This window comes from Dipteris shenzhenensis, chromosome 26 (genome assembly GCF_047967505.1).
Source record: "Dipteris shenzhenensis isolate YYH24624 ecotype China chromosome 26, Dip_SZ_1.0, whole genome shotgun sequence".
NCBI lineage: Eukaryota > Viridiplantae > Streptophyta > Polypodiopsida > Gleicheniales > Dipteridaceae > Dipteris > Dipteris shenzhenensis.
The window spans coordinates 7,261,282-7,282,111 of NC_141621.1; the positions used below are offsets into that span (position 1 = coordinate 7,261,282).

General features: G+C 44.3%; 1 protein-coding gene across 1 annotated transcript in view; it reads left to right on the forward strand.

Moving 5' to 3' along the window:
* LOC147884597 (uncharacterized) overlaps nt 1-20,830 on the forward strand; it is a 186,339-nt gene that overhangs the window by 150,922 nt on the left and 14,587 nt on the right. The window contains exons 10-11 of the mRNA XM_087397594.1: nt 12,304-12,369; nt 16,597-16,687. Of these exons, the coding sequence (XP_087253720.1) occupies nt 12,304-12,369; nt 16,597-16,687 (157 nt within the window). The remainder of the gene's footprint in view (nt 1-12,303; nt 12,370-16,596; nt 16,688-20,830) is intronic.

Sequence of the window (20,830 nt, forward strand, 5' to 3'; positions counted from 1 at the left end):
AACAAGCACCTGCAAATACTCCCCATTTCAAGTCAAAATATTTTTCACCCAGGGGAACGTCCTCCACTTCTACCGCAATGGAAGGAGGGGTCGGGTGATCTGTATCCCAAAGAATACAAAACCAATTTCGATTGCCCGAAGCACGGGGCGGGCATACAACTTGCCTCAAAGTAGCTGCTAAACTTGGTAACTCAGCCCTCATATAATCTGGAAAATCCACTACCTCAACCCATACAGGGCAGTGATGTCGAATGAGACTGTGATAATCCTTATTTGGCGACCATGGCATGACATGCACCATTTGTCTGCCATAGAAAAGAGGTGACATCTCCAATATCTGCTGACGATATGAGGCATCCAAGAAGTGCACTTCATAAAAACCTCGAGAGGCAAAGTATACACCTTCAACAAAGCAACCTCCCAACAAAGCCTGAACCCATTGAGCCACATCATTTGCTGAAGGTAGCTTTCCTGGGAAGAAAATGATAACTGCTTGCTGAGAGAACTTTCGAAGAGGAGCGACCAAGGAGGGCAGCTTTAACTTATATTTGAGAGCAGGGGGAGGTTTGGCCCACTCCTTTCGACTGTGATGAAATTCATCTTTAAGCATGTCGAAGACATAGTGAGCATCCACGGAGGCTGCAGAAGAGAAATCAACCTGCTGTCTTTTAGAGTCCCAGGTCGAGTCCTTGTGGGAGTAGCTTTTAAGCTGGTCTTCCATGGAGGGGAACAGGGTAAGATTAATGGAATTGCAGAAAAAAAAGAGCTGTACGGAGGGGTATGTACGGGCAGAGAGTACGGACAAAGTAAAGGTGAGAGTACAGATTGTACGGTCTGTACGGATCGTACAGGTGTACGGAAAGAGCTGTACGGAACAGGCTAAACGGTACGGGTATGCTGTGGGGGCATGTACGAGAGGGGAAGAGTAGGCAGAAATGCTAGGCTGTATGGAAGGGGGCTGGAGGGTACAGACATACAAGGGAAGTTTCAGAAGAGATACGGAGGTGACGATGGAAAAGGGACGGACATGCTGAGGACTGCGTAGGGAGGGGACGGAGAAATCGTACGGCGGTGCAGTGATCGTACGGCGTCCGTACATCTGTACAGCAGGCGGGCAGACCCTCTCGTCTCCACTCCTCCTCTCTCACTCTCTCTCTCGCACACCACACCACACACACATCTTCACACACACACACACACACCACACACACACACTTTTTTTTTTGTGAAAGCAGATTACTATATTAACATAAAATCAATGTACATGACATTAGACTCCAAAGGAGAGCCCAATGGAAGAACTCAAAAACAGTGAGAGAACACTTCAAGGCTAGTAGCATCCAAGTCCCTTGCAGCAAAACTATCATATAAGGATTGCTTGAGGGACATTCTGAAGAAAATATATGCCTGAGGAAACTGTTGACCCATCCTGGAATGCAATCTCTGTGTCCAAATGGTCCATAGTATCCAAAAGCGAGTCCAATGAAAGAAGAGGAGGAATGGAGACATCTGAGATGAGAGGCATCCAAACATCCAGAAGAGTTTCCCAAATCTGATAGAGGGAAACCGAAGCCGCAACAAATGGGAAACATGAGTGATCAATATGCGAGAGTGTGGGCAAGACCATAATAGGTGAGGAACTGTCTCGCAGTGATGAGAGCAACGGGGGCAGGAAGGGAAAGCAATGCGGCGTGCTGCCAATTTCACCCCAATGGAAAAAGCTCCCACTATACATCGCCAAAAGAAAAGCCTTTGTTTTAATGGCAATTTGGCTTTCCAGATTTTCATGAGTCGTGATCGCCACCAAGATAAAGGCCTATCCAAGTTCCAAAGACTGTTGGCATGCTTGTCAATCCATGGCGGTGGAAGAAGAAATCTGTAGATCTTCGAGGAGGTCAAATTATGCATTGAAAGCGTATGGGTAGCAGGAGGTAAGGAAGTCAAATTCCAGTCCAGTAATCTGTCCCGTACAAACAGTGGAGGAACCGGAATAAATGGCTGCAACATAGTTGAAAGTATTTTCCTAATGGACCTATGATGCAGACCCAAGGAGAATGTCCTGCAAGCTTGTGGAAATGAAAGCATACATCCTTGTTGATCCACAACATCGCCAACAAATCTTATGCCCAATTTCATGAGATTGTATGCTTTAATAGGTGCCTCTAAAGCGACAGGCGATTCAAACACCTTGCTCCAATGGATGCTTTCCAAGCGAAAAGAATTACCATGATGAGAGGAAGCACCTGTCCATTTAGCATATGAGAGAATTCTCTTCCAATCATGAATAAAAGCAGTAGAAACAGGGCAACCAGGAATTTTCCCCTGAAATGTGGTCATGACTGCTTCCCAGTGATCTGTAATCCAATGCCCATATGCATGGGACGTCATGTTTCCACACATAGCTGCTAACATAATAGCCCATGGCTGTTTTTGCTGAAAAAAATCAGCAATCATAGTGCTCTTTCTTGCCAACATATGAACCTGGAGATTGAGAATATTCAGCCCCCCATGAGTCTTGGGTGAACAAATAGACTGCATTGGTAGTAGCCGCAAAGCCTTTTTATGAGATTTGCTTTTCCAAAATATCTCCATAGCCTGTGACATATAGGAAGCCAACTGCTTAAAAGACCAGGGAAGAAGAGGCAAATAGAATTGCACATATGCCATAATGATGGACTGTACTATCCGAAGTCGAACATGTAGAGTCCAAGTGGACAAATGCCAGTATTCCAGCTTCTTGTTGATCTTTTGAAGCACCCATTTGAGCTGGTGTTGCGGGGTAATATTCCAGCCAATGGGGTAGCCTAGATGCCTCACAATAGTATGGGAAGAGATAATGTGGCGTGGCCAGAGAAGTGCATGCCAATCAGCTTCTTTCAAAGCTAGAAGTTTTGATTTCTGAAAATTGATATGCAGTTCAGCGGCTATACCAAAGTCATTCAGTGCATGCATCAAATGAGAAAGGTCACTTTGAGAATTCCTGGGCATAAAGTATGAATCGCATATGCCTGTGCAAGAAATGACTGTGCCCTTGGAATTTGCAAGCCATGAAGCTGTCCTGTGTCTGCAAGATAGTCCATGTGCAACAGTAACGGATGGGTAGCAATAGCATACAGTAAGGAACTAAGAGGGCAACCCTGTCTCACTGAGCGGGTCATAGTCCAGGTTCTTGACAATCCACCACCAAGCAGACACTGTGCCGTGGCATGAGAATAGAGCCAGTAGATAATATGGACGAGCCGAGGGCCAAATCCCAATTTATGCATAGTCTGAGAAATAAAATCCCAATGGACAGTATCAAACGCTTTCGCAGTGTCTACTTGCAGAATGAGAACATCTTGTTTAGAATATTTGGCATACTCAATCGCAAGCAAAGCATTGGAGATATTGTCAGTGATCTGCCTTCTGGGGACAAACCCATACTGCCTAGGATGAAGTCCTGCTTGCAAAAGGAAGCGAACCCTGAGGACAATCATTTTAGCGATGAGTTTGTAAATAACAGGCATGAGAGATATAGGCCGCCAATCAGCCATCGTCTCACACAACCTTTTTTTGGGAATCAATTTGACTAGGCCATGTTTCCAGGATGGAGGAAGAGATTGTATCCGCATGGAGACTTTTAAAAAAGGCCTTGGAGGAGCAGCCCTTATCCAAAAGGGGTTTCATGCGAGCTCGGATTTGCCACTTCTTTAATTTGCGAAGATCATTTTGGTGAATGATATGAACCGCATAAGCACAAGAATCCTGTTCAGAAGAGGTAAGCTGTCTATGAGAACTGATTGCATCCATTTGTTGCTTGTGAGATTGAGCCCATTTCAGCTTGAGCCTGAGGTTACCCATGTAGCTCCGTCCATAATCTTGAATAACAGCCTGCAAGCGATGAGCAAGACTGACCCAAGCAAAATCCATATCCTCCTGAGCATGTGAGAGGAGGGGACGGACAGCCACTCTCACCATGTTCTGAAATTGCTGATGAAGCAAATAAGCACTGTTAACATGGAGCAGTCAACGACCAAAAAAAGGCATATCATCTGTCAGACGTGCTATAGATAATGTCAAGCATACTGGAAAATGATCAGATAGCAAGAGGGAATGATCAACCCATGGTGTACATGTAAAAATCAGCATACTGCTGAACATGCAGCAAATACCATCTGTGTAGTCGAGCCCAGTAATGAGTAAAGGCATTGTGATGATATGTATAACCCATATCTCTGTTCCTTGTTGAGAGCCATAGATCTTCTGCATGCAGGGATGAGAGCATATCTTCCCAATGTCGAAGCTCAGTGGGGATCATGTGAGAACGATGAGTGGTATTGTCTTGAGTGGCAGGTGAGTTGTTAAAGTCTCCACACAAAAAAGCATTGGACAGCCATGGATATTGTTTGAGGGAGACCCACATTTGAGCTCTAGTCGCAGAGGTTTGTGATGCATAAACAGATGCTATTTCATAGAGATCAGCCTGCCAAGTGCACCTGATCACCATCCATCGACCCTGAGGGTCATTGTAAGCAACCATGGGCTGCATATCATGTTTTACCAGCATGCAGACCCCCGAAAAGTGCATTGTACCAGCATAAAAAATATCATTGCCAGCATAGTGGCCTTGCTGACCAGCCAAGAAGTGTTGGTTGTGTTCCTGTAAAGAGATCACATCGGGATGCATGATATGTACATAATGCCAGAAAAGTCTCCACTTATTGACATTGCAAAGACCCTGAATGTTGTATGTGATGCAAGTAATTGAAGTAGACATAGAAGATATGTACAGTCAAACCAAAAGCAGAGTAAAGTATAAGCTGTCAGGCCTCAGCCATGACATCAACATCCACCTGGCCTCCTGGATCATTAGCTCTACGATCCTCATCATTGTCGCATACAGGGATGCCCTTTCTTAACACATCAACCCACAGTTGGGAAGTGAGGCTGTCAGCAGGGGTAGAGGTCTGACCAGGGTAGAAGTTGAAGCATCGCAATGGCGAGATTGTAAAGGACGTGGTTTGAGAGCGAATACCTTTTTCAGGCACCCTGGGGGGAGGCATGAGATTCTGAAATTTTGCCCTTGCCCTTACCCTTTTTCTTGGCTGAAACCTGAACCACATTTTCCTTGGAACGGACAGATTTAGATGGCACATCACCCAGTTTAGTAGGCATAACCTTAGGCCCCGGGCCATAAGTTCGGGGGGGAGGATTTTCTGGAGCAATAGCTGTAGGTGGGAGCTGATGCAGGACTGCAGCACACTGTGAAGCTAAGTGGCCAAACTTATGGCATGTGAAACAAGCACTTGCAAAGACTCCCCATTTCAAATCAAAATATTTTTCACCAAGGGGGACATCCTCCACTTCTACCGCAATAGAAGGAGGGGTTGGGTGATCTGTATCCCAAAGAACACAAAAGCGATTGCGATTACCCAAAGGACGGGGTGGGCATACAACATGCCCCAAAGTAGCTGCCAAACTTGGTAACTCAGCCCTCATATAGTCTGGAAAATCCACTACCTCAACCCATACAGGGCAATCATGTTGAATGAGGCTGTGGTAATCCTTGTTTGGCGACCATGGCATGACATGCACCATTTTTCTGCCATAGAATAGAGGTGACATCTCCAGTATCTGCTGACGATATGAGGCATCCGAAAAATGCACTTCATAGAAACCTCTAGAAGCAAAGTATACTCCTTCAACAAAGCAGCCTCCCAACAATGCCTGAACCCACTGGGCCACATCATTTGTTGAAGGTAACTTTTCTGGGAAGAAAATGATGACTGCTTGCTGAGAGAACTTTCGAAGAGGAGCAACCAAGGAAGGCAGCTTCAACTTATACTTGATGGCCGGGGGAAGTTTGGCCCACTCCTTCCGGCTGTGCTGAAATTCATCTTTAAGCATGTCAAAAACATAGTGAGCATCTACAGAATCTGCAGTAGAGAAATCAAGTTGCTGTCTTTTGGAATCCTGGGACGAATCCTTGCGAGAGTAACTTTTAAACTGATCCTCCATGGAGGGAAACAGGACGGGATTGATGAAATTGCAGAGAGATGGAGCAGAACTGTACGGGCGAAGTAAGGAGTGGAAGCAGAAACTGTACGGACTGTACGGAAAGTACAGGATGTACGGTTGTACGGAAGACAGGCTACGAAGGGACTGAGACGTACGGAGAGGTGACGCAGGAACTGTACGGAGAATAAAGATGAACGGGGTTTCTGAAAGATGACGCAGGGGTTGTACGGAAGATAGAGATGAGCGGAAGGGTGACGCAGTAACTGTACGGGAAAGGACAAAAGGTACGGAGGGGGAATCGAGGGACGAGCAGACAGGGACGGGGCTGCACAGTGAGGAAACTCGCCGAATGTACGGCATCCGTACGGGTGTACAGCGTCCGTACGAGACCTGACGTGGGCCTGTACAGGGGCTTGGGGAGGCTGAGCAGCAACGACCTAGCTCTCTCTCTCACACACCACCACACACACACACACACACACACACACACACTCACACCACACACACACACACCACCACACACACACACACACACACACACACACACGACCTCTCTCTCTAGCACAGGCATTTGCTACCCTACAGCGACCACTACTGCTACTTCTGGTTCATCCACCTCTGCTCCTGCAGTGCCCTCTACACCCGAATAGATTTGTTGGAATTAGAGAGATGGATAGGCACATGCAGTATGAATAGCAAAAGGAAAGTTATACAACAAAAAATCTAAATTTGTATGATTGGACTTATTCTAGTCTTACAAAGGTATATATTTTTGCTGAGCATGCAGCTTTACCTTGGCTGAACTGTAAAAACCAGCCATGAGTAGAAGCCTTCGATTTATTTGATTCCATACCTTCCTTCAAAAATTCAGATGATACTTTCCAAGATCGGTTTCAATATCTTCTAGCAGTTCATAGCCTATTTGTGCTGCCAATGTTCCAGCCTGATTTGCAGCCACTTGATGATCATGCATTGCTCAAGCAGTTGATGAGGAGCAGGCTGTCATTAGACAGTAGAAACGAGTTTCAAGGTGGCTCTTGAATACTCTAACGGGACAGCAAGCAAGTTGAGCCCTTGGCTGCTCGCACTAGAGGTGCACAAAAACAAATGCAAGGCAATTTGCTTCGTGTTTCTTTGACTGCTATTGCTTGTAATGAGGAACCTATTGGCTAAATCTTCATGGGTGGCCTTACCTAAGGTTGTGAAAGAGTGGCTTACCAAAGACTTGAAGGGGCTTCTGATTAATTGGTGGTTCGAATGAGTGGTAGAATGGACGTGGCATGCATGGCCAGCCACCCACGACTCCTTGAATGCAACAATGTGGCAGTGGGAGTATGGTCAACCAATCCTATGAAGCAGCAACATCCAAGAGGCGGTTCTCTTTGGCAGTGGTTTCTCCTATTTAGCATAGTGCTCTACACAGTGGTCTCTCTCTTTGTCCAAACTCTCATATGAGAGTCGATGTCAGTAGCAAGTTGTTGAGCAAGCTCATAGAGTCCTTAGTTGAGTCGCTCTTTGTATGAGCAGTTTTTGGTTTTGTATTGGCAACAAACCTGGTTGCGGGTTGCACCTCAAAGATTGAGCAAATAATAGTTTTGTGTTATAATCAATTGGTTCTCCTCGTATCTCTCATCATTCATCTGATTCTCGTCAGTTAATTTAGTGCAATTGATTATAACTTACATGCATCTAAATCTAATAGTGGTATCAGAGCAGGCTTTTTGAGGGAGCAATTTCTGAGAATCTGTGAGATTGAGACTCTAATCATGGTCTTTGTAAGAAATTTGTCACAGTTACTTCTTGAAGGTTTGGGAGGATATCTTCTTTGAAGTATTGACACAGAGGCACTAGAGGATGTTTAAGCTAAGTTACAGTCTGCATGGAAGCAGTTTCAGGTTCTGAATGGTCTCATCATAAACATCTGTCGAGTTGGTTGAAGTTGTTTTGAGCACCATCGTAAAGATTTGAGCATCTATTCTAAAGAACAGTGGGCAATTAAGTTTGCGCAGGGTCCAAGTGATACAGTTGATTCGTGAGGTTCTCTAAGAGAATTGCGAAGTGATCGATGTTTTCACTGAAGGTCTGTTGATTGTGAGTATACTGAGAAGAGAACGTCAAAGCTGATTCAAAATGGAGCCATATAGGAAGCTACAATGACGGAAGAGCTGGAAGATATTGGTGGTGACTGAAGACATTTTTTATGAAGATTGGACCTTTTAGGTCGAAGATCTTGTTTCAGAATTTTCTTGTGATGGCAACTGGTTTAGATGCTCAGGTCCATCATATATCAGTAGGAGACTTGCAATTTTTAGATGGCAATTGTTCTAGATGCTCAGGTCGATCATATATCAGCAGGAGACTAGCAATTTTTGAAGACCAGTTGACTCTTATTGCAGACAATGATTCAATTCTAGTTGTAGACGATGATTAAAATTGTGAATGGACGTTGTGTTTTTGGTTTGAAGCCTTTCTTCACTTTTGAGTATGCAGAACAATTTTTTGAGCTTTGAGTTTATCATTGAGCTGCTATGATTGAAGACAACTGGGTGATTTTAGAAGCTAAGCAGTGCGTTTTGGGATTGTAATGGCTCTTTGTGGGTGTGCAATCATCTTGGTGTGATTTGGCTCTTCGTGGGGAGTCACTTTTCTTTTTGGGCAGCTTTGGCTCTAGCAAGTAAGCTCTTTTTGTTTTGGCACTGGTTCTAGTTTGTTTTGGATTGATGTCTTCTTTGGTGGCATTTTGTCAGCTCATTTTGTAAGTTCTCTAGATGATTTGTCAGTTAATCTGCCCCCCATTCAGATTCGGGGGGGGAATGTTGGCTAAATCTTCATGGGTGGCCTTACCTAAGGTTGTGAAAGAGTGGCTTACCAAAGACTTGAAGGGGCTTCTGATTAGATGTCATAATTCGTGGTTGAAATGAGTGGTAGAATGGACGTGGTAGCTCTTCCATGCATGGCCAGCCACGACTCCTTGAATGCAACAATGTGGCAGTGGGAATATGGTCAACCAATCCTATGAAGCAGCAACATCCAAGAGGCGGTTCTCTCAGGCGGTGGTTTCTCCTATTTAGCACAGTGCTCTACACAATGATCTCTCTCTTTGTCCAAACTCTCATATGAGAGTCGGTGTCAGTAGCACGTTGTTGAGCAAGCTCATAGGGTCCTTAGTTGAGTCGCTCTTTGTATGAGAAGTTTTTGGTTTTGTATTGGCAACAAACCTGGTTGCGGGTTGCACCTCAAACATTGAGCAAATAATAGTTTTGTGTTATAATCAATTGGTTCTCCTCGTATCTCTCATCATTCATCTGATTCTCGTAAGTTAATTTACTGCAGTCGATTATAACTTACATGCATCTAAATCTAATAGAACCTCTTTGTCATAAGGATGCATTTGATAGTAGAGAATGGATGCCATGAAAGCTGAACTTGATTTCATTCTTGCAAATGGCACATGGGAGTTGGGTGACTTGCCAGCAAGCAAGCATGCCACTAAGTGGATCTACAAAGTAAAGCAAAAGACTGATTGCAGTGTTGACCGCTGCAAAGTCTGATTTGTTGCGAAAGGCTATGTCCAACAATATGGCATTGACTTTGAGGAGACCTTCACTCCCAGTTCGCACATTACGACCATTCGGTGCATCATTTCTCTTGCATCCCACAGGGATTGGAAGGTACATCAGCTGGACATTAAGATGGGCTTCCTTTATGGGGATTTATTGGAAGAGGTCTATGTCACTCAGCCTCCTAGATTTGAGGTTGCAGGTCCTGAAACTTAGGTATGTTGGATGAAAGAGGCCCTCTATGGTTTGAAGCAAGCAATGGTATGCCAAGATACATTCTTTTTTGCTATGCCTTGGGTTTCAGAGCAGCCCTAGAAGGGCCAATCTTTATGTCCGGAAGAGTGAATCACGATTTCTTATTTTAATTCTTTATGTCGATGACATGCTTATCAAGAAAATTGCAGATTTCAAGGTAGATTTGCAGAAATCATTTGCAGTGTCAAATATGGGCAGGTTGCACTACTATTTGGGCATCGAGATTGCTAATGTGGAGGCGGGCATAATGATGAGTCAATCCAAATATATTGGACATCTCTTGCAAAGCTTCCAATTCGACGATTGTAAGCTGGTTTCTACTCCATTGGAACTTGGCTTCCGTTTCTCCTTCGAAGATAGGAGTGTTCCATTTGATGCCACTCTATGTTAGGCTTTGGGTTGCCTTATTTACTTATGTTATACCCAGCCTGATTTGTAGTATGCCATTTCCTAGTTAAGCGGGTATATGCACAAGCCCAACACACAGCATTGGCAAGCAGTAAAGTGATTCTTCCTTTACTTGAAGGCCACATAACATTTGGTACTGTTCTATAGTGCTCAGTCTTCACTAGATTTGCATGCATTCACGGCGGACAATGATTGGCCGGTTGTTATGACATGAGGGTGTCTTACAATGGAACCTGTTTCATGCTTGTCTCTTCATGCATTTCTTGGTTGAGCAAGAAGCAACCCACAATTGCTACTTCAAGTTGTAAGCTGAGTACAGGGTAGCCTTTACAACCAATTAAGAGTGTGTTTGGTTTAGTAAGTTACGTGCAGGTCTTGATGTTTGCCAGACCTCCTCTGATCTACACTGATAGCTAGAGTGCTTTTGCCATCGTGCGTATTCTTATCTTTTATGCATGTACCAAGCACATTGAGATGCATCATTATGTTCGAGAGTGCCTATTAGCTAGAGATATACAGTTGTCTTACGTTCACATGGAGGATAACTTGGTAAAGCTCTTCACGAAGGCTCTACCACGACCCAACTTTGAGGCTTTTCGAGATGCCCTACACTTGGGACCATTTATTATGTGATGTTGATCTCGTTGTACTATCATAGGTTGCTATATCTATCTTGGGCAAGTATGTGCAACCATGATATAGTTTCGAGGTATATCTGAGATGTATCTAGCATACTTAACCTAGTATGGCCTTGTAGACCAGTTAGGACTTCAGCCAACCTGACGGTTGACTTCATTGGTCAACTCCTCGGCTGACTTTGGGGCCTATATAGGCCACCAAATACTTTATTCATAATCCATATGCAAGTATGGTTAGTTCCTTCTAGTGTTGTTGGCTCCTTGCATTTCACTCTGAGTTCCATTGCTCCCTGCACCCAACAACATGCTAAGGTAAGGCCTTGTAATCGGGCTCCAATTCATCTAGGCATTCCCAATAGTAAGGGAGGACCACATGTGAAAGATGATAGCTAGTGCTGCAAATTGGCACATTTAGATGTAGCTTACTGATGGGTGGACTCCAAATGGCAAGTGGCCTACTGAGCTTTCCTGTAGAGGAAGGAGACCAAGGAAAGGAGGGTTCTTGTAGGAATTTTTACCGGAGTGAATGCTTCCGCAAGACTAGCCTCTCTAGATGCTTTTGACATTTTGACGGATTGAAGTATCCTTTGGTGGTCTAGTCGCGACACTTATTTCTTGCGGCTGCTCTAAGGCCTCATATGCATTGAGCCGAATTCAATTGGAAGAGAGTATTAAATGTACCAAATTCGATGTCTTGCATAGAGTTTTAAATAACATAGGTTTTCAAGCTGTCGGTAAAATATTCACTCTAGAAGAACCAAGGATATAGATGATATAGCTGTCGGTAAAATATTCACTCTAGAAGAACCAAGGTAGATGAAATAGTAAATACGTGAATTCTAACTAGAAGATGATGCAGGTTTAAGCTATACACTTGGGGTGGGGGGGCGGGGGGGGCACGTGTTGCTGGCTATATAGGCTTTCTTCCCAATTATGCTCCATTAATAAAAAAGACTGCATAGAGACAAAATCGGTAAAAGAGTTTTCTGCTTGTAGGAAGAGCACGGTTCTACTTTGGAAAGTTCTGAAAAGGAATGCAAGTAACATATATCAACACTGTTTATAACCACATTCAAGTAGTGATTCGCCCTTGCCATTCTCAGAATTTAAGACGTGGTACTGTTCAATTAAATACAGAGACTCAACACGATGCAAGTAGGTTGATTTGGCTACATATGATGCTAGCTTTTACGACTCTCTAAACAACCTCCATTTGCTTAATAGCATAAAAAATCTCCATTTGCTTAATAGCAATTGCAATTTATGTTTTCCTTGTAGCTACCTTTTATCTCCTTTGCAGTCACAAACTTATAGGGATGAATATTTTAGCAGAGAGATGTTTATATGCACAAAGATGGATGTACTAGTGAATGGAAGAATGACACCATATTTGTTTGAATTATTCTTCTGAGACGGGGGCTATGTGTATGTTGTTGTCTGTGCAGGGAGTTGAATCTAAAGTGTTGGAAGCTTTAGAAGGTCGTCCAGTCAAAGTGCATCTAAAAGGCATGGTATGTAATAGTTTGCAGTATGAGCTATTTTAATGACATACAAGCAAGATGCTGTTCTATCTAGCCTCTACTTCTTAAATTTGTGTTCTGTTCTACCATAGTGATAAGTATAAGTTTTGGATGTTTCGTCTGCATTCACAGACGTTTTGTAGTTCTTGTTCACTAAAATCTGTTGCTTAGCGACTTATCAGCTGGGATAGCTCTACATTGAGTATGAACTCACTTCTTGTACTTAATTTTACATGAGTATATGTTTCTGTGTGTGCTTCATAGACAAATAGTTCGCACCTTGGAAAGGATAATGCATTACTTGGGCTAGCGGGTTTAGATCAAATTTACGCAATTGTCAAAGCTCACTTCTTTGTTAAGGCAATTTGGGAGATGATGTGTCATATTTACATCATTTTTCCAGCACTTCCGTCATTTTTTTTCTGCAATTGATGTTGGGATTATTTTAGTATCAGCTTACTTCTGGGGTTCTTGTAGGTGGCAATTTGTTATACACCTTCTCACTTAATTTTGAGGGACTGAGTGTTATAAATGATGAACATTTCTAAGTGAAAGTTTGATGGAATGGCTGGTCCGTAAGTTTCCAAATGAGGAACTCGATAAAGCTTCATTTACATGTTATAGTGAGAGCAAACATCATACATTACTGCCTCTATCTGAAATCTGAGACATGAACTTCTGAGGTGACCCATGGCTGTCAGCACGGCATGGAAAGGGGATTGTGGGTACCCTAGTGCCTGTATGAAGGAATCCTTGCTTAAGTGGACTTGTAGAAGGCCATTTCGTGGGCATGTGGTTGTGCTAGGATTATCTATTCCCGATGGATGTACACCTGCCATAAGTCATCTTTGATGACTTGATGAATTACCTATTGTTCATTTTTCATTATAATCCCTACTCGAGATAAGGTCCGAGGGGGTGGCCAAGTTGCAAGTCGCAACTGAGGGGAAGAGAAGAGTTCCTAGGGGGTGGCCAATCCCAATCGAGGGGGGCTTGCAAATCACAACTGAGGGGAAGATAGGAGGTGCCAGGGAGCTGCAAATCCCAGCGGATGGGGACAGATGTGAAGGATGCAGATCGCAGCAGCTGAGGTCGCTAAGAAGGGGGGAGAGGGGCAGGCGGGGGGGCGGGGGGGGGTTGCTGCAGAGCAAGCCTTAGGGGGAAGGGAGCTGCAAGCAAGTCGAGGGGGGAGGGAGGAGATACGCCAGGGTGAGGGGGCTGCTGCTTCCAGTTCTAATGTGATGGGGAGGATATGAAGCGCAAGGGAAGCTGTTGCAAAAGCGCAAGTGAGGGGGAAGGGGGGGGCGGTAGAGGAGATGTACAAGATGGAGGGGGACTGCAAGGAGGGAAGGTGCAGCAAAGGAAGCTACCAGGTGATAGAGGGCTGCAAGAAGATGAAGCGCAGCAGGGGGGGTTCTGCAAGGGATGAAGGGCTGCAACGAGACACTGCAGGGGGTCTGCCGGGGATGAAAGGCTGCAAGGAGGTGAGATGCAGAAGGGGGTTCTGCCAAGGGATGCAAGGATGCACAGCAGTGGGGGTCTGCCAAGGGATAAAGGGCTGCAATGGGTGAGATGCGCAGTGGCTGGTGCAAAGCAATTCACAGGGGAAGAGATGGCGGTATGGCAAGGCGCAGGAGGGAGAGATGAGAAGCAAGGGGCTGAACAATGATGGTGAGGAGAGACTGCTGCAAATCGCAGATGAGGAGGAGGAACGAGCCACAAGGGACTGCCAAGATAATCTAGAAAGGGCAGCCAAAAATAGCAGAGGGCGAGAGTTGAAGGGCACTTTGAGGAAAGGAGGGAGGGGGAGTCAGGTGGTAGGGTAGGTGGTGTTGCGGGAGAGAATTTAGAATTACATGCCTGGCGCCAGGAATATTTTAAACTGCCATGCTTGTGTTTGCCATTGTCCTAGGATGGATGTAGAGGAGCAGCCCTGTGACGTCTCCTAGTCATAGCTGTGTGCCTAACAAGGGCTGCAGTAACCCCTGTCGGCCGGGACTCTAAACGGGGAGGGGATATCCCCAAGTTTAACCTGCTCGTCAACCCTCTGTCGAAGCTGTCGAGTCACTGGCTCTAAGTCACAATCATGTCGAGGCCTCGTTTCGTGGGGATCAAAGTGATCTGGCTGAAAGAACCCCGTGATAGAGCTTTGAGAAGGATCTGCCAAGGAAGAAGTCTACTCCTGTCTCCGTGATCGAAGTATCCTCTCACGGTGCCTGACTACGTCATGAATGAAGCTTGCCAAGCATCTTTGGTCTAGATAGGAGAGGAATCGGGAAAAAACCCTATAGCTATCTCTAAAGAGGCAGTAGAAACGCCCTCAGATCTCATAGTAAACAAGACACCTGAAGATGAAGTGCTCCTCTGTCTAAACCTCCTGCATGTCACATAATGTGCATATGCGCCTCTCCCTGGGTAGGCGCACTGCTTTGCCGCTCTCGATACAAAGCCTATGTGGAGACTCAAAACTGCCCAATAGAGATCCTCAGTGAGTGGGGTAAGTGCATCTACGTGTATCCTGGTGGGTCAATGAAACCCTCCTCTGTGATATGTAAGCAGTGTTGTCTGTAGAAGCTAAGCTTCACTGGCAGTTCGCTCGGTTCCACAACCAGGTTCATAATGTGTGTAGCTGTAAGAGATCCTCACGGATTACCTGGTTGACCTCGTGTGACTGGAGAGGAGAAAACGGAGCGCCCATACTGTATTGGAAGGGAGGGAGTCTATCAATGTGGAGCCCCAGTCGCTCGAACCATCTCTCTGTGTGTGCATACCAGCATCTCTGGTCACCTCCTGCTTAAAGTGCCATAGAGGAGGACAATGCTAACCATGGTAGCCAATTCTGACCAAAGCAATAAGTGTGCGATTGTAGCTGTTACTTCCCAACCTTATGAAATTCATGACACGCATACTAGTTTAGTGTATGGCAGAAGCATCTTTGATAATATCTTCTCATTCTAGGAGGCTTCACAATGGGCCATGCACAGTGGCCAGAGACTGGCCATTCTAGATACTAGTGAGTATATTAGTGTGGCATATATGGACCAGTTGCACAGAGGCATTGGATGGATCTAGATACCCCTCTCAGACTGTGGCCAGTATATGGACAGACACTATACATACACTGATGGCCATCTAGACTGGCATGCAAGGGTCCTCTTGAGCAGCTTTTGCTAGGAGGACTGCTTTCCTCATGGGAATGGAGGGACTCTCCTCCTTCTTTGAGTCCTCCACAGGGTTGAGATGGCATTTTCAGCCTCAACCTTGGTTATTTTGTACCTCTTTTTTAGGATTTTTTTTCATGCATGCGATTAAGTATTACTGCATTGAGCTTGCTCTAGCGGGTCTTATTCATACTTAATGGAAGTTTATTTTTGCATTTAAAAAAAATTGCACTGGAAGTTGGTCGATATTGCAATAGCTATTTCTGCTGTGCATCATGGAATGGGCATTTGTACATGGATGACTAATAAATTTTTGAAACTTAACTTTTTTTCCCCTCTGCTTGTACATGATAGTGTGTAATGTGACCGAGTTTGTGAATCTCTCTAAGCACAAATATTGGTGTTACATGATCTATCATGTAGTGTGCACAGCTGCACGCAACCTGAACTACATTTTGAACAATATGAATTTCATGCCATGGACCATAGATCAATGAAAAGGGATAGGCATGCTAGGATCATGCATGAATAAATTACTAAACTAAAATAGCATGCTTGAAACGGTGCAACATAGTGTGAAATTACTAAACTAAATTAGCTTACTTGTAATGGTCCAGCATAAAGGAAATGTAAAGTCATAGCCTCACCCAGCTACGGACCTGGGAGAATGCTATCCACTAGAAAAGTAAGTGACCTTTACATTTAGCGGAGAGTAGATCTCACCTTAATTGAAACTTTAGATTGACCTTGACCACTAAGGAACTCAATCACTGATTATTAACACTGTTTTTTCGAATGTATTGTATAAAACAAAAGTCTCTAAGTGTGGTTCCAGAGGTCTTCAACTGCAAGGTCATGATGGATTACCACAGTCTAGGGCTGGATGGAAAAGGTAATTAAAATTGTGAACAATGCAACTGAAATAGTAGGTTCTCTTGGGCTTTTAGGTGATTTTGGATTCAAATCATAAGTCTATAGTATCTAGAATAATAAAAGGGATTTGTGATGTTGTTTAGGATGGTGGAATTTTATCAAAACGGATTGTCTATGGATGCAGGATTTCATGAGAGGACAACCTGCAGAGGCCCATGTGCTATATATGCGAGCAAGTGAAGCTGATCAAGATGGTCGCCTTCTTCGAGCTTGTCGTATCCATTGATGTGCATTTTGTACTGCAATTACTTGGGTAACTTTGTACTACAATTACTGCAATCTGTACCGCAATTATTGCAATCAGCTGTTCAACTATAGCGAAATATCTGACATGGATGCAGAGGCACCAACAGCTAAGACTTTTTAAGACTTTAGAACAACAAAAATCTGAATCTGTACGATTGGATATATTCTAGTCTTACAAAGGTACATTTTTCCATCTTAGTGGACATGCTAATTCTTTGAATTTTTATCCAAGTGGTGATCATATGCTCAACTATATCGAAATATGTTACCTGGGTGCAAAAGCTCCAACAGCTTAACATTTTCAAGACTTTAGAACAACAAAAATTTGAATTCGTACAATTGCATATATTCTAGTCTTACAAAGGTATATTTTTTATCACCTTAGCGGACATGCAAGTTCTTTGAATTTTCATCCAAGTGGTGATCAATTGTTCAACTATATTGAATTATCTTACGCTGGTGCAGATTCCCATATCAATGGTAGGATGCACCCAATCCAACTTACCGATATTTTTCAAGAGATTATTCAGCCCATGTGCCATGCAAGGAGTGAAGGTAAGGTGAGGGTACTTCTCTTAAAGAATCCCCCGTGCTGCCCTGTTGGAGTTCTCACCATCAGAAACAAACTGAATAACCTGATCTGCCCCCACATACTCAATGGACTCCATCCAAATGCTAGCCAACCTCTCGGCTGACTTTCACCCCTGAATTGTCAATAGCTTTAATGAAAAAGATGCCCCCTCTGGAGTATGCAATGATACCCTGAATAGAGCGGCTCCTAGTGTCACTCCATCCATCTCCCATCAATGTGATACCACATTTCAGCCATATGTCATTGATTGGAGCCAAAGCTTGCTCTATGGTGGTCTTCTCTATTGCCAAAATTGTGGTGCATAGGGCCTCATGTGAGGGAGGAGTATAACTAGGTCCAAAGGCTGCAATCTCCTTCACCATATCAATGGAGTAAGGATTGCGGGCTTTTGCTATGGGTACATCTGCTCCATACTACTGTGCCTTCGTGCCAGGATGCCATGAGGGCACAAGGTTAGCCTGGCCGAGGGCTGATGAAGTGGGATCCCCTGTATGTGTGTGAAAAGATGTGCTCCCAAAGGAGATAGAAATAGAAGCAGAAGGAGAAGCTGTTGCATGTGGGGCTGCCGATGCAACACATCGTACCGAGAGAATGTACCGCTTGTTACGGGTGTCCGTGGAGATCTAATGTCCACCATCCGCCTCAGAGTCCAATCTATCTCAAGTGCATGAAAAGTGCGGTATATGTAGATGAAATATTTTGTAGGGCAGCAATTAATGCCTCCCCTCTTTACTTTCAATCCATGACTCTGCACTCAGTCTGAGCCTCCAAAATTTTCATCATTACAGGTGCTCCTCTTGTCATAGACGGGTCTAGGTCTTACCTCCTTCCATCATGGACATTTGTGGTCTTGGTCAAGGCCACGGGGAGGAGCCATTGAGAGAAGGGGGGGATGAGAGAAGAGAGAGAGAGAGAGTGGAGAGAAGGGGGGGACTGATAAAGTTGGCTTAGAGAACTTAGAAGGGGGAGAGTGTGCTGAGAAGACTCGAGAGAAGGGGGGAGAGTGGAGATAAGGGATGGAGAGAAGGGGCTTGAGAGAGTAGAAGAAAGTGGAGAGAAGGGGGCTGAGAGACTAGAAGGGAGTGGACAGAAGGGGGGAGTGGAGAAAGGGAGGCTGAAGCAAGGGAGTAGATGCAGCAAGCTATGCTGAAGCAAGCCTTAGGAAGGAAGAAGATGGAGGAAGGCTGGAGCATGGGAGAAGATGGAGGGAGGCTGAAGCAAGGGAGTAGATGGTGCAAAGGCTGGAGCAAGAGCAGGGCGGGCAGTGGGATATGCAAAAACAGCAAAATCTCAGTGCCGTCCGCGTTTTTTACCAGGCTAGAACATGGAACGTGGCAGTTAGGGTTGGAATGCGTTTTGGGAACACCAGAATGGCATTCCCTGGTAACACGTGGCCTGGGAACGTTCTGGCCATGTTCCAGGCATTCCCTAAGCCCCTTCTTTCTAGAGCGGCATTCCAGCGTTCCGGAACGCCGTTCCATGGTAACGATGGTGCAAAAGCCGCTATAAATTTTCAAGACTTGGAACAAAACAAATCTGAATTTGTGCAATTGGATATATTCTAGTCTTACAAAGGTATCTATCTATCTATCTAGCTATCTAAATATAACTTTCTTTTCTTCTTCTTCTTCTTCTTTTGGCATTTGAGAATCATTAGGTTATTGGTACAAAGAGATGAACTTTATGGGTCTGTTGACTTGCTGGAAACAGTACACGTTTTGAGGCCTAGAGTATTGTCTAGTGCAAAGTTGTACAATGTAGGAGGTCATAGTGGGTCATTGCCTGTGAGAATAAGGATGGATGAGGAAGTTTGGCAGATATATGCAGGGTTCTAAGCTATTCGTATAAATCGACTACAACATTGGCATAGTTTTTCTTGTTGTTCTCCTTTGTTTTTGCCAAGACTCCAAGCTTTCACCAGCCCTCCATAGTTTTTCTTGTTGTTCTCTTTTGTTTTTGCCAAGACTCCAAGCTTTCACCAGCCCTCCCTCAAATGATGCCTTCCTATTACATCAATGCCTTCTACCCTTCCTTAGGTGGCAAACCAAAGGCATTGTTATTGCCAAAGTCGGAAGAAAATACTAATCATTGATATGTGTTTGCTCTTCAAGCTTTGTGCTTGGTCTGAAAGAGCTGCCACAATTGATAAGATGTAATACATTTGAAAATGCACGTATACAAGATGTAGGAGGGCTGAATTGGAAAATCTCAACCGTGAATAAAACGAAACCTATTGCCTCAACTCGCCTTTTTGTTTGTGATGGATGAACTAGGCCTTTGTAATACAAAAGAATGGAGCTAAACAATGGAATAGTCTATGGCAAAAATGACTTGTGCATCCAAAAAGGTAGTCGAACTAGATTCAACTACTATGGACTTAGCTCACTAAATTACCTTTGGTGTAGTTTTGGTTAGGATTAATCAAAGGTAAAAGAGAGTCATAGGTAGACGTTAAGTCCTTGGTTAGGACATCCATGATGTTATGTTGTGGATAGGATTCTAAGGGGCCACATACATCCATCGTGGTTGAAGGGGATAGCTACCATATGGCACCAGTCCATTATTCTCTCTCTTGTGACTTGTCATGTGCCACATAGACATTCACTCACCATATTACTCACTCTAGGGCAGCCAAGCAGATGCAAGTATCGCATCTCATGCATGTGTTTGATGCAGTCTAATTGACCCAAGAGCCCATCCTATCAGTCCAATTGCTTTGTCTTCTCCGGACCCAAGCTGTTGCATGTCGTTCAGCATACGGCTTTTGGTCTGTTCCATCAACCAGACCCGAGAGACCCTCTTGCATCAAATAAAGCTAAGTAGCTAGCTGCCATGATGGGAAATTACGACCTGTGAATTTCATGAGGGAGCTATCAGCCATTTTGTCCTTTGTGAATTCCATAGCCACCACCTAGAAGCCTTCTATTGCTCAGAATCATTTAACGGCGCCCTAAAGCAAGCTTTGGCCAATACGTCTAAAGGCACTCTCCTTCTACGACAACTTTTACTTCTCGGTCTCTTATATTCTCGTGGGAAAACAAGCTCTTCCGACTCAACAGATTTCTTTTGGATTGACCTCCTCGACACGCAGAACCGCCATGCATGGAATTTTCATATAATCTCTTGCAACTCCTCACAGTTTCTCACGAGCCTAGGAGCTTTGATACCACCGTTAGCTTTTGAGATCATGCAATTGCCTCAAGAGTGCTTGCATCCTATTGAGATAATTTTCTGTTCTGCTGATCTGTAATTAGAAAAGTTCTTGCGTCAAGATAGCCTTGCAGTGCTTCATACGAACCCCAAACAAAATCTCCAGAATTCTCCAATTCTCTGCTGCTGTTTTCTTCACATCGACATGGTGAAAGTAGTCTGACCCAAGAGCCCATCCTATCAGTCCAACTACTTTGACATTTCTCTGGACCCAAGCCGCTGCATCTCGTTCAACATCCGGCTTTTTGTCTATTCCATCAACTAGACCCCAGAGACCCTTTTGCACAAAATAAAGTCGACTAATTAGATG